Source organism: Podarcis pityusensis (genome assembly GCF_964106645.2).
Source record: "Podarcis pityusensis genome assembly, chromosome: 16".
Lineage (NCBI taxonomy): Eukaryota > Metazoa > Chordata > Lepidosauria > Squamata > Lacertidae > Podarcis > Podarcis pityusensis.
Genome location: NC_138041.1, coordinates 19101563 through 19113709, shown reverse-complemented (window position 1 = coordinate 19113709; position 12147 = coordinate 19101563). Strand labels below are relative to the sequence as shown.

At 43.5% G+C, this 12147-nt stretch overlaps 1 protein-coding gene across 7 annotated transcripts in view; it reads left to right on the top strand.

The window, feature by feature from the left end:
- LOC308466008 (acylphosphatase-2-like) overlaps positions 1–11411 on the top strand; it is a 35133-nt gene extending 23722 nt beyond the window's left edge. For 4 of the 7 annotated variants that reach the window (XM_080986542.1, XM_080986543.1, XM_080986545.1 and 1 more), the window contains 4 exons: positions 2797–2995; positions 5096–5112; positions 7202–7311; positions 10762–11411. In XM_080986542.1, the coding sequence (XP_080842668.1) occupies positions 2941–2995; positions 5096–5112; positions 7202–7311; positions 10762–10876 (297 nt within the window). In that variant the 5' untranslated portion in view covers positions 2797–2940 and the 3' untranslated portion in view covers positions 10877–11411. Of the gene's footprint in view, positions 1–402; positions 446–605; positions 713–2796; positions 2996–5095; positions 5113–7201; positions 7312–10761 lie in introns of those variants that run through there. The other 3 variants (XM_080986544.1, XM_080986546.1, XM_080986547.1) reach the window with 3 other exon arrangements.
- The last annotated feature ends 736 nt before the right edge of the window (positions 11412–12147 follow it).

Genomic DNA, 12147 nt, shown 5'->3' with positions numbered 1-12147 from the left:
CCTGTGAGCTTCATGGCCAAGTGGGGATTTGAACTGCAGTCTCTCTCGGGTCCAAGTCCAGCATTCAAACCTAGCCCAACATTTTAACCTCTGTACCCGCGAGCTGTCTTCCTATATACAATTTCCAGATTGCTGGGTCTGTGCTCCCCTACTACACAGGCACTTTTAACCCCATCTCCAAACTCACATTTCAGTTTCCCCCTGTAAGAAAAGCTCAACAACTTTGGTTGGCCCTCATGCATGTTCACTTCATCAAATCTGGCCCTCTTTGAAAAAAGTTTGGGCACCCCTGCTAAGCACACCTACCCACTCCTACCACATTCCCATTATTCAAAATACTGGGTGTACAGACATTGGTTTCCTTGCCAAGCTTGTTTGATCTCCTATTTTCCACCCCTAAAGCAAGCACATTATGGTGCTCACCCACACCCCTTCAAATGGCAAGGTAAGGAGGTCAAACTTGTGTGGGTTGAAACATAGGGTTGAAGGGAAAAGTGGGTATTTTTTTCCAAACCTTGTGGAGGAAACAAAATGAGGCAGTGAGGGTCATTGATAGTGGTGTGCTAGAAGGAAGGGTGGCAGAACTCCAGGACTTTTTTTTCCAGGTCAGAAGTAATGGAGCCGTATGCTGAAGCACCTGGAAAGTGAGTGCATCTTTCAAGTTTGTTTGAAACTAAGGAAGTCAGAGAATGAGGGAAATGATCAAGCAGAGGTTGGATACGTCTTTCCTTTTCTTATATGGGGTTCCTAATTCATACTAGTAGTTTAAATGGCAGCAATTCTTTGCAAGGTTGTTTGCATTCCTAAGTAAAAGCTAAAGGCTGCAATCCAGCTGGCTGAAGATCTCTGTGTGCTTTACAAGCTGAGCCTATGCAGTCTGAAGTAAGCACCACTGAGGTCAGTGATATTTACTTCCAATAAACTATGGATAGGATTGCAGTCATGCTGATCTTCATGCATTAGATATTCATTGAGCTTGTACTTCTGCTCCTTGATGTCTGTGTATGCATGCATTTGGGATCAACACAGCTGTCTGCATTTTGGAGCACTCCTTGCAGGTTTGGTTATGGGGCCTGTCATGATGAGCTCCTGCACTTCAAGATTAACCACTGCATCACAGAGAGGGAATTTCAAATGCATTAGTTTAGGGCAGGCAGATGGCTTCTGTCTGTAACTATGGCATTTGGGATTCCTAATTTTAAAAAGAACAAGAAAAAAGGGTAATATCTGACTTCCAAGGCTGACACGAGCACACAAATCACCCGTGAAGCTGTTAGTGTCATCTGTACCACATGATCACACATGCCAACCAGGTGCTGCACCCATTGTTCCCCGTAACAATGCAAGGAATCTGGGAAGAAGGCGTTTGGATTGTGCAGGTGCAGGTGCCTGAGAGAGACGATTAAAATGTATTGGGTTGACCCTGTTAATTGCAGCATTCTTCCAGAGGGCTAGAAACAGGAATAAAAAGGAATAAACAATGGGCTGGATCATACATAATGCCAAAACACTACAGAAAATAAGCCCTGAACACATAATATGTGCTCTGTGAATCCTAAATAGGAATATAATAAAATGCCTTCTACCAGGTCAGGTTAATTGTCTGTTGAGAGCAGTAATATTTACTTTGACAGCAGCCCTCCAAGGTCTCTGAGTTTCAGAAGCAGTGTTGCCCCCTGGGGTTTTGCTGTGTCTCATCATTACATCTTATGGTATACAGTAAACTATAAAGCACCTCAAATTGGTTATTTACCCTTCCTGCTATGTCAAAGCAGCAGGAAAAGAAGACGGTGCAAATGTGGCCTAAAGAAGCCTGGCATTTTTCCCCTTTTAAAACTATTTCCTTTCTTGCAGACTGTCACTACTTCATAAAGCAGAAGGGACACTGCTTCTTTCATAATGCATAGAAATAGATCCTGAGTCTCACTTCTATTTTGCATTTTGATGTGGCAACCCTTCGTGAAAGAGCCATACATTTCCATGGGGGTTCAGTTTGGCATGGCATGTTCTGTTTTTCTGTGTGTTCTGTTTTTTTGTTAATATACCATGGGCTACACTTATGGATGGGTACTAATCTGGTTCAGTTTTATTTTATTGCAAACCTACCTAATTTGCACTTTCCAAAACAATATGCAAACCAAAACACAGCTATCCTTCAAAATCCAAATCTTGTGATGCAGTTCTACAATAAAATAATACGTGTCAAATGCATACTTCAGGGGGAAATGTGTACAAAAATGTATATAGTAGTGAAAATAGTATATAAAATGCATTGTGTTAGGGAGAATTGCTTGAAAAATGTGTAAATCAGACAAAATTTCATATAAAAATATGTAAGGAGAAATTTGCTTATGAATTTCCATTAGCATTTTTTAAAAATGCATCTACTGCAGAATACTACAATACTAGTCGGAAGCAGGCTAGATTGTTGTCCTTCTGCTTCCCTAATTTTGTTATTTTTGTCCTATGGATTACCGGTATGCACTGGAGCAAGGCAACCTTTTGAAAAAATGTCAAAATCCTAGGTGTTTGAATAAAACGTTAGGCACCGGAGGTATTCCTAACTCTGCTTGCACAGTAAATGTCACCTGTAGGTACAGCATCCAATTGTAACACGAGATCAGGTTCCTTCACATTAGATCACACCTAGGAGAGGAGAGTTGAGGACGTGATTTATGCTTCAGCTTTTAACCCTCTCACCCCCCCCCCACAACCCTTTTGCTATGGGCTTGAGGATTCTATGTACCTGTCTGGCTGAAAGATGAGAGAGACTCTCTTCCTGTTTCTTTTTTCCAGGTAGGCCACATCCCCTGGTTCTCTGCGGCTGAATTTAGTAACACAGGCTGGCCAAACTGACTGCAGTGTGAAGCAGATCAAATAGCACACCCCTCTCCGTCTCTGTGGAAGCTCCTAACAACTGCCTGTGGCCTGCACTGAACCATGGCTTCTTCTGTTCTCTGGGCAATCGACTATGAGGTTTATGGGGAAGTCCAGGGTGAGTCCATTTAGTTTCCCCCACCCCTTGTACTGCTATTGTGCTGTTCTGGGTGGGATTTTTGTGCATGGGCTATGGAGATGGTTGCTCAGTTCCCCTGCGGCTCATGCTGCAAATAGTATAGCCCTTGAAATAAGATGCTAGCAGCAGAGCCCTCTCCTCCAACTGCAGAATCTTTATTCGGCTCTAACTGCAGCTAGGTTGGCTGGAGCTGCTGTGCAGCTAGAATGATAGTCCGCAAGGACTCCAGAGGAACTTAATTGAAGCTAATACACACGGGGTGTATATGGAGGAGACTAATTGGGAACATTAATGCAATTGGGTGTTGGATCTGCATATCCTAGAGCACAGTAGGAAGGTGCTGTATCTTTGCGGTGTGGAGATCTGGGCCATTACAGGGAGGGAGGCTGAGCATCCTTGATTCAACCTCATTTACTTGATTTAATCCACCCCCCCACTCTATTTAAAAAATAGCAATTTTGTAACGTGATCTGTAACATTCAGGATGCAGCATAGGCTAAGCCACCATAGTACAGAAATGAGAACTCGAAAGAGCTGTTTCTGTGGCAAAAAGGAATAAATTTGTGTTCTTGTGCTGCATCCTTTGTCACTTAGGTATTAGTGACAGGATGTGGTAGGTTTGCCTTTTAGACTGTCAGCCCTTTGAAGTGCAGGCTAGAGCTACTTTCACATTATTGGTCATACAATGGGCAAAAAAATCATGTTACCTCTAGGCCCTAGCTATTAGCTGAGTTACTGTGATTTAATGGAATGTTCAACAATATCCTTGCAGGATCTGACTGCTCAAATTGAACATGTACAGTATGCTAAAAAAGAATGCAGCTTCAATAAGGGAAGATGATTTTGAATGGAATTAACTTCACGTGGGACACACCGAAAAGAGATGTGTGCTGTTGAGAGAAAGGACGTAGGCAAACAAAGGTGCTGGGGGGTGGGTCAGGGAACTAAGGGGGAACTAAGGCTACAGAGGTGATATGAGCAAAGTTTCAGATTGAAGGCACTCCATTAACTGCCAAGTGGGTCGTGATTTCATGATAGGACAGGGAGATTCAGGTGGCCGGTACAACAGTTAGGAACAAGAAAGTACAGATTAGGATGTGTGGGATTAACACAACACGATATCCCTTTCAGTAATAAAAAATGACAACTTACCACTAAAACAAGTAAAACATATACGTTTTGAGAGCTAGAGTTAGCACGTTGGGGAAGAATCAGGGAGGCCCATGTTCAAACCCTACTCAGCCATGAAGCTCATTGAATGACCTTGGGCCAGGCACTCTCTTGACCTTTCCAGGGTGTGAGGGCAAATAGGTGTGCTGCCTTGAGCATCCTGGAAGAAAAGTGGGATAGAAGTGTAATAGGGAATAAACTAATACATAAATATCAGGAGGAAAAGCTGGGGAAATCAGGCATAAAGATTGGAACACAGCTTGCTGAAGGCAAAAGCATAATCACCACTAATGAGAAAGTATTAAATCCAGAATGAAAGTCAGTCAAATAAAATTGTGGGCAACCAACCATTCAAATGTTATCAAATAATCAAGCATTAATAAAAAACCCAAAACACCAATTTATTAGAACGGGATGGGGGGCAGTGAAGAAGAAGAGAAGAATTCCAAAATCTATATTAAGGCAATATATATGAAGATTATGCTAATTACAAAATCTGCTTTCCTTCAGATGTGTCACTAGATCACATGGAAGCATAGGCCAGTTAGCAATTGTATACTTGCAGGTGTGATAAATACTTGTGTGTGTCCTAGGAGTTCCCTTTCCAAAATCCCTAAAATTTCAACACATTGTTGGTAGTTGAAGCCACATGGCTTGATTGGAAAGAGAGAGACAATGTAACACAGCCTGTTCATTAAGGAGGTGTGCCATGAGGAGTGCTGCTGTCCTACTAGATATCTGGCTGCCCACTGTGAGAACAGGATGCTGGACTAGATGGGACACAATCACTACTGGAGGGAACAGAAGACTGGACTATAGAAACACTAAATATGTAGCTATAGGACTTTGATTGTTGATACTTGTTATGAATGGGATCGCTGACTGACTTCTCTTTCTTTCATCTTCTAGGTGTCTTCTTTAGAAAGGTAGGATATATCTGCATGTGAGATGTGGTGAGGCACATAGCCAAATTGTAGCACTTAGCAAACTAAGACTGCAAAGGCTGATGTTTCTACTTGGACGGTACATAACTGGAATAGCTGGAGAGAGCACTTCTCAAGCCAGCTTCCGAAGCTTATACCCCTCCTGTATATAGGTCCAAGTCTAGTGTAGGGTAATGGATACCCAGAGAAGCTGCCCATAGGAGCAGAGAGGAGAGTATGGCATCTTCAAATCAGAACCAGTGAAGGCGGTGAAGGTCCTGTGTGAGTGCCTGGAGGCGGTTGGAGGATGGATGGCAGCTAATGGATTGAAGTTGAATCCTGACAAGACAGAAGTACTGTTTTTGGGGGACAGGGGGCGGGCTGGTGTGGAGGACTCCCTGGTCCTGAATGGGGTAACTGTGCCCCTGAAGGACCAGGTGCGCAGCCTGGGAGTCATTTTGGACTCACAGCTGACCATGGAGGCGCAGGTCAATTCTGTATCCAGGGCAGCTGTCTACCAACTCCACCTGAGACCCTACCTGCCCATGGACTGTCTCGCCAGAGTGGTGCATGCTCTAGTTATCTCCCGCTTGGACTACTGCAATGCGCTCTACGTGGGGCTACCTTTGAAGGTGACCCGGAAACTACAGCTAATCCAGAATACGGAAGCTAGACTGGTGACTGGGGGCGGCCGCCGAGACCACATAACACTGGTCTTGAAAGACCTACATTGGCTCCCAGTACGTTTCCGAGCACAATTCAAAGTGCTGGTGTTGACCTTCAAAGCCCTAAACGGCCTCAGCCCAGTATACCTGAAGGAGCATCTCCACCCCCATCGTTCTGCCCGGACGCTGAGGCCTAGCGCTGAAGGCCTTCTGGCGGTTCCCTCATTGCGAGAAGCAAAGCTACAGGGAACCAGGCAGAGGGCCTTCTCGGTAGTGGCGCCCGCCCTGTGGAACGCCCTTCCAGCAGATGTCAAAGCGATAAACAACTACCTGACATTCAGAAGACATCTTAAGGCAGCCCTGTTCAGGGAAGTTTTTAATGTGTGATATTTTAGTGTATTTTTGGTTTCTGTGGAAGCCGCCCAGAGTGGCTGGGGAAACCCAGCCAGATGGGCGGGGTACAAATAATAAATTATTATTATTATTATTATTATTATTATTATTATTATTATTTGGAAGCAAACTCAAGCAAACTAAACTGTAAAGAACAAAGCAGTCTGACTCCTGACTTGCTAGTACCAAACATCAATGTCAGTGTGAACCTAGGAGGTTTATATACCTCTTCCAGCCAATGAAATGTCAAGACTGGGAGGCAATCAGGGCCTTAGAAATCTCTGTAGGAAGAGGGAAAGATTTCATTGCTGTTGATGTTGCGGGCTGCTTTGCTTTGCCATAGTAGTACTGTTGGTTTTGTTCCCACCAGGGTACAAGCAGGCAGAGATATTATTTCATTTCATTTTTTTCATTTCACTTTTAATTTGTATACCGTCTTTCTATTTAACAATACCCAAGGCGGTTTACGAGCTGAAGAAACAAAGAATGTACACCTTATAACAATCTAATCCAATACGAAAATGTGATAATAAAACATAACTTTAAAATAAGCAACTTATATCAAATAAAGTAATATTCAACAATCCATTAGCATAGTATAGAATAATATTAGCTATCAGCATATAAAAATTAAACAGAAATCCACTCTTAACAATTATAATTAATTTCTAAACTATAATCAATAAAACAACGGCAAGCCACAGTGCATAAAATAATAATAATAATTCCACAGGAACTATGCACATATGCTATGGGGAAATGAAGCAGAACCCACCCTAATTATACTTCTTTGTTCACTTTGCTCTATCAACATTTCCAGGAATGAAAACATTTGCCCGTCTGAAAAGAGACCTCACAGAGCATATACCACTGACTGAGCTTCCATGTCACCTGGCATAATCACAAAGCTCAATGAAGGCTGCTCACTCATTCAGCCACCAGTCATCAAATGAAGAGACTGAGCAATGTATGTGCCATTGAGAATCAGCCTTGCAAGCTTCCCTGACCACTATCTTTTTGGCTTTTTTCACCAGTACACAGAAGAGCAGGGGAGGAAGTTGGGAGTGGTTGGCTGGGTGAAGAACACTGCCCAGGGGACAGTGACCGGACAAGTGCAAGGGCCCAAGGAGAAAGTGGAGATCATGTAAGTATGTGAACTGGGCTCCTTCAGCAGTGGCTGAGGGAAGGGCTGACCTTACAATTAGGCAGCTAATTCGGTTTGTTATGAAAGGGCTGCAAATTATTAGTTATTTAATATATTGTTGCTATATATTTTTTTACTGCCTGGGAGAGGTGCCTGTGGGATTTTCTGTATTGGGTGCTAAAATAACTTGGCCAGCCTTGGTTACTATGCACTTTGACTTGCAGCTTCAGGGCCTGTATTTTGGGGATTGAGTGAGGGGTGGTGCCAGCTAAGCAGAGTATAAAGGGTTAAAGGGGAACCACTTAATTTGCTTAACTGACTAGAAAAGGTCAGGGTGAAGGAGAGGGGGAGAGGGGCACAACTTCATGCATCATGCGGAATCTGCTTTGTTCATGGCATTAACAAGATTGAAATTGGAGACAAACCTTGGAACACGAGCTCCCCATAATATCCAAGAAGTCCAACATGGCTGTTGTTGGACTTGATCATAGACACAGTACCCTGAATCCACCACAACTGGCCCCATACATCTATGTTTCAACACTGACACTTGATGTTACTCAGCAGAGTGAGGCACAAGGCATTGGGCATGTAGTATATAGATGTCAGGCAAACTCCTCCCTTAACCGGAGTCTCTCCTTAGCCGTCTCTTTTGTTGTTGTTAAATATCTAGTGCCCTGCCTGAATACAGAACTAATGTACCACTTCAGATGAATAACCCTCCCCACTGAAAGAGACAGGGCAAGATTTATAGCAAAGTTCAAAAGTCTGGTCTTTGTTATGTTCAAAATTAAATTGCAAAGGAAGAAACGAGGGGGGAGCATTTCATCTTAAAAGTGATTGTCATGGTTACTTGTATATTCTTTCTAATATCCAGAGAGGTTGGTGCTGCTGTGATCTGAAACATGGGAGGGGGGTGACTGCCCCCTTGGCCTTCCAAAATGGCACCCCTGGTTCTTATCTGGAGGAAAACTGGTGGGATGAAGAGGGATAAATGGCCTGTAATAATGGTTTCCATTATCCTTATCTGAAGAGAGCCTGGCATTGGCAATCTGTACAGCCTTCAATCCCACTCCACCCCTCCCTCCCCTCTCCATCTGAAGTGTCTAAATAGGGCACCTCCCCAGACTCTCCCTCAACAGTGAATTGACACCCTGTAAATTTGGGACTTGGGTCAGCTTGCAATTAGGAAGTTGGTCCAGGAGGAGATGGAGAAAATTGCTTTATGAATTTGTGAGCAGCAGCAGCGGGTGGAGGTGGGGGTGGAGCAAGGGAGTGGAGAAGGGGGTGGGGAGAGGGATGGTGCGCTCCCAGGGCGACCCTGGAGGTTTGTGGTGATGGTGAGACAGCTTCTCTAACAACGGGCTCTGTCACCTTCAGAGAGATGACAACCAGAGGCAGTTTCTATAGCGACAAGTCTTCCCCCCATCACCTTGAAGTTACATAGAGAGAGGGAACATGCAAGGAAACTGGGACAGTTTCCATAGCAACCAGCTTCTCCATTTCTTCCACCTTCATGTCTTTGAGGGGGGAGGGGGAAATTGGGGCCGCTTCCATAGCAACCATACTACTCCATCCCTTGCAGGAGATAAGCAGGAGTGAGATAATCCATAGCAACATGTATTCCACCACCCCACCCCACCCTGCATTTACTCTCTCCTCCTCCTGCTCTCTCTTTTTCAGATCCTGGCAGGGAATAACAAAGCAAAAGTGTACAGCCATCTATTGAGCCCCCACCCCTTTTCAATTAGGGTTCAGGTGGGAATCTGTAGCGCCCACACACACGTGTACCCCCCCATATGCACTCACTTCAATTTTTGAAATGGAAGAACAGCTGAGTAAGTTTATCATGCGTGGGCAGTGTTTGAACAGCTTTCTTTTTTCGTTAACTGGAGAGCTTCATTCATGGGTTCTTTGGACTTTTTGAAGATGAAAAAGCTTTCCTCCAGGTTCCTCAGATGCTTCCTTCCTAACCAAACAAACAAACAAACAAACAAACAAACAAACAAACATGTTTATTATTTTTTTGCTAAATGTGGGCAACTATTTCCCACTAGAGGCTGGGTAAATTGGCAATTGGCAGCTTACATTTTAAACAGAAACAAATAGATTCTTGTTGCGCCTTAAAAACTAGCAGTTTTATTTTGGCATTAACCTTCGTGGATTAGAGTCTGCTTTGTCAGATGACCATGGGCCTGGAAAGCTTATCCCATAATAAAACTGTTAAAATTCCCAGCAGATTTTTTGAGTGTTTTTAGAAAGGTGTTTATTGTGGAATAGCTATTTAAAGGCATGCAATGGTGGGGTGTTTTTTGTTTGTTTGTTTGTAGAGTCCACATGATGTTGTTGGCATGAAAATGCCCCCACCCCCATTAATCTGGATTTACCCTTTCCTGGAAAAACCTGATACTTAAAAAAAAAAAAAAAAAAAAGCTGTTACCAGTCACCTGTTTGTGATATCCAAACAACCTAGTTGCAATAATTGTCTGAATTAGTCCTCAGTCTGCAAGCATTTGTGTGTTCTTCATACTGCAACAGACTAAGGCAGCTACCTCTCTGGAAGCAGTTACTTTAAACTGAATGCTCACTGGATCAGGGGCCTATCTTTTTAGTTTAATCAGCAAAGCACCACATACCTCATAGACATTGTCCAGCATATCATTATTCATCTATGACATTGGTATACATTATGCTTTTCGACCATAATGGTTTTTGAAGTATTTCAAATTAACAATGCAGCAGTAATAAAAATAATGTAAAATACTAATTAAAGTAATTTAGAACTATCACCAGCTAAAGGAAGCAAAAGAACAAACAGAAGAGGAAAACAGTTATGGAATATGCTCCAAACTAGAAAGGCACAGCAAAGCAGAAAGGTCTTTATTCCCCTTGGAAAGAGAGATAACATACTAGCCTAATCTCAAGGAGGAAAGGATTCCACTGTTTTGGGGCAACTATCAAAAAGTCCCTGCTCTAACTGTTCAGCATATGAGCCTGATTGAGCCCTAAAATTGGAGCAGGAAATGAATTTATTTTGCCCAGATTGGCTAGTCACTATGTCATGAATCTACCCCTCATCTGCCCTGGCATGGCTTAGTTTCTTGTGTCAGCTGGAGCCATTTTCTCTGCCTGAATCTTTATTTAGTGTACCTAATGCAAGAACATAAGTAAAGTCCTGCAGGATCAAACCAAAGGCCTTCAGTTTTCATAGCAGTCAACCAAATGCTTATGGGAAAGTCCCATTGTTTCTAGCAGAGAGAGAGTGAGAGAAATAGAGACTCTTTGTGTGTGTGTGTGTGTGTGTGTGTGTGTACACACTAGATTTGATTACCCTTTGGTTCCGTCAACAGCCATGTTCCTTTTATGACCATGCAGAGAGCACAGGTGGGACTAAAAGAGAGAGGAGGGTAGCATGGGTGGGTTGCTAACTTGTGTTCCTTTCCTCCGTAGGAAGAACTGGCTACGCAGCGTAGGAAGTCCCATGTCTCGTATTGACCAGGCTGTGTTCTCCAATGAGAGGGAGATCAGCACCCTTGAGTTCCAGTCCTTCACCACCAAATACTAGAGCCTGCTGGCTGTCAGGATGGGATGTCCACCTCCAAGAACAAGGAGGGATACTCCGCTCAGAAGGAAGCACCACTCTCCCTTTCTGTGACAGGCTGTGCTGCTGATGACCGAATTTGACTGTGTTCTAGGCCCATGGCACTTCAAGTACCCTTTTGGATCCTTCCAGCTACTAGCTATCTGGAAAGTACCAGTTGCCCACTGGTGTCTATAAAGAGGTTGTAAGCTCTTTTTGTTGCTTTCCATCACTTATGAGGGGGGCAGAGGCAGAAAAGAGAAAAATAAATTGGAGGGGCCTTGCCTACATTCGTCTCTCCAGGAGACCTTCCACATTGTTACTTTCACAATGTGTTCACGAGCACTATTGGCCAGTCTTCGAACTCTCTTTTGGACAACCATAGGGATAAAAGGCTTGTGAATAACAGGTAGCTCCTCAGTTACACACTTGCTCACTAGAGCCAGGCTGTTCTCCCCTTCACACCAGTGCCCCACTCAGAAGAATATTGGCTCATTAAATATTATCTTAAGAAAGAAAACGAATGGCCTCTTCTTTTTGGGAGTTGGGTAAGGTCAGGTGTGTGCAGGACATTATTGGATAAGGAAGATAATTTATGTTTCTGGAAAATCGTATTGACAGACCTGAAGATAGAGTTAGGAGGCAGAAGGTGACTGGGGGAATGCAATGGTCTAGTGTTGGCAACATGCAGGCCTTCCCCCGTCAAGGCATGGCCTGCTTTTCGACACATTAAGGCTCAGCTGTGTTATATATTTTTCTGAATAAGTAATGTACTTTCCCCTTTCTTCTGTGCTGCAGCTAAAATGCAGAACCTGCATGCTTTTGTGAAAGAGTTATCCCCATTCTGATAATCCTATCCATGCCTCTGTGATATAAAAGAGGTTTTTCCTTGGAATATCTGTATGCTAGGACACAAGCGTCTTTGCGTATCCCTGCTTGCACCAGTAAAACATACTTGGGTAATTGTGCATAGTTTTCTGCAACTACTTGATTGCTGGTGCTTTTGAATAATGGAGAACTTAAAACTATTCACTACAATGTGAAAAGGAAAGAAATATCAGAATGCCACAGTGCACCTGTGCCAACTGGTAAGTGATGGTGGTGAGCAGTGGTGGCCCAAGCATGCCACCAAATGGTGCCCCTCCCTGCTGGAAAGAAGAAGGAACAAGGGAACAATAAAGATCTACATCGGGATCTGCTGCCCCTGTGAATCCTGCTGCTTGAGGTGATTGCCTCACTTTGTCTTCTTGGTGGGC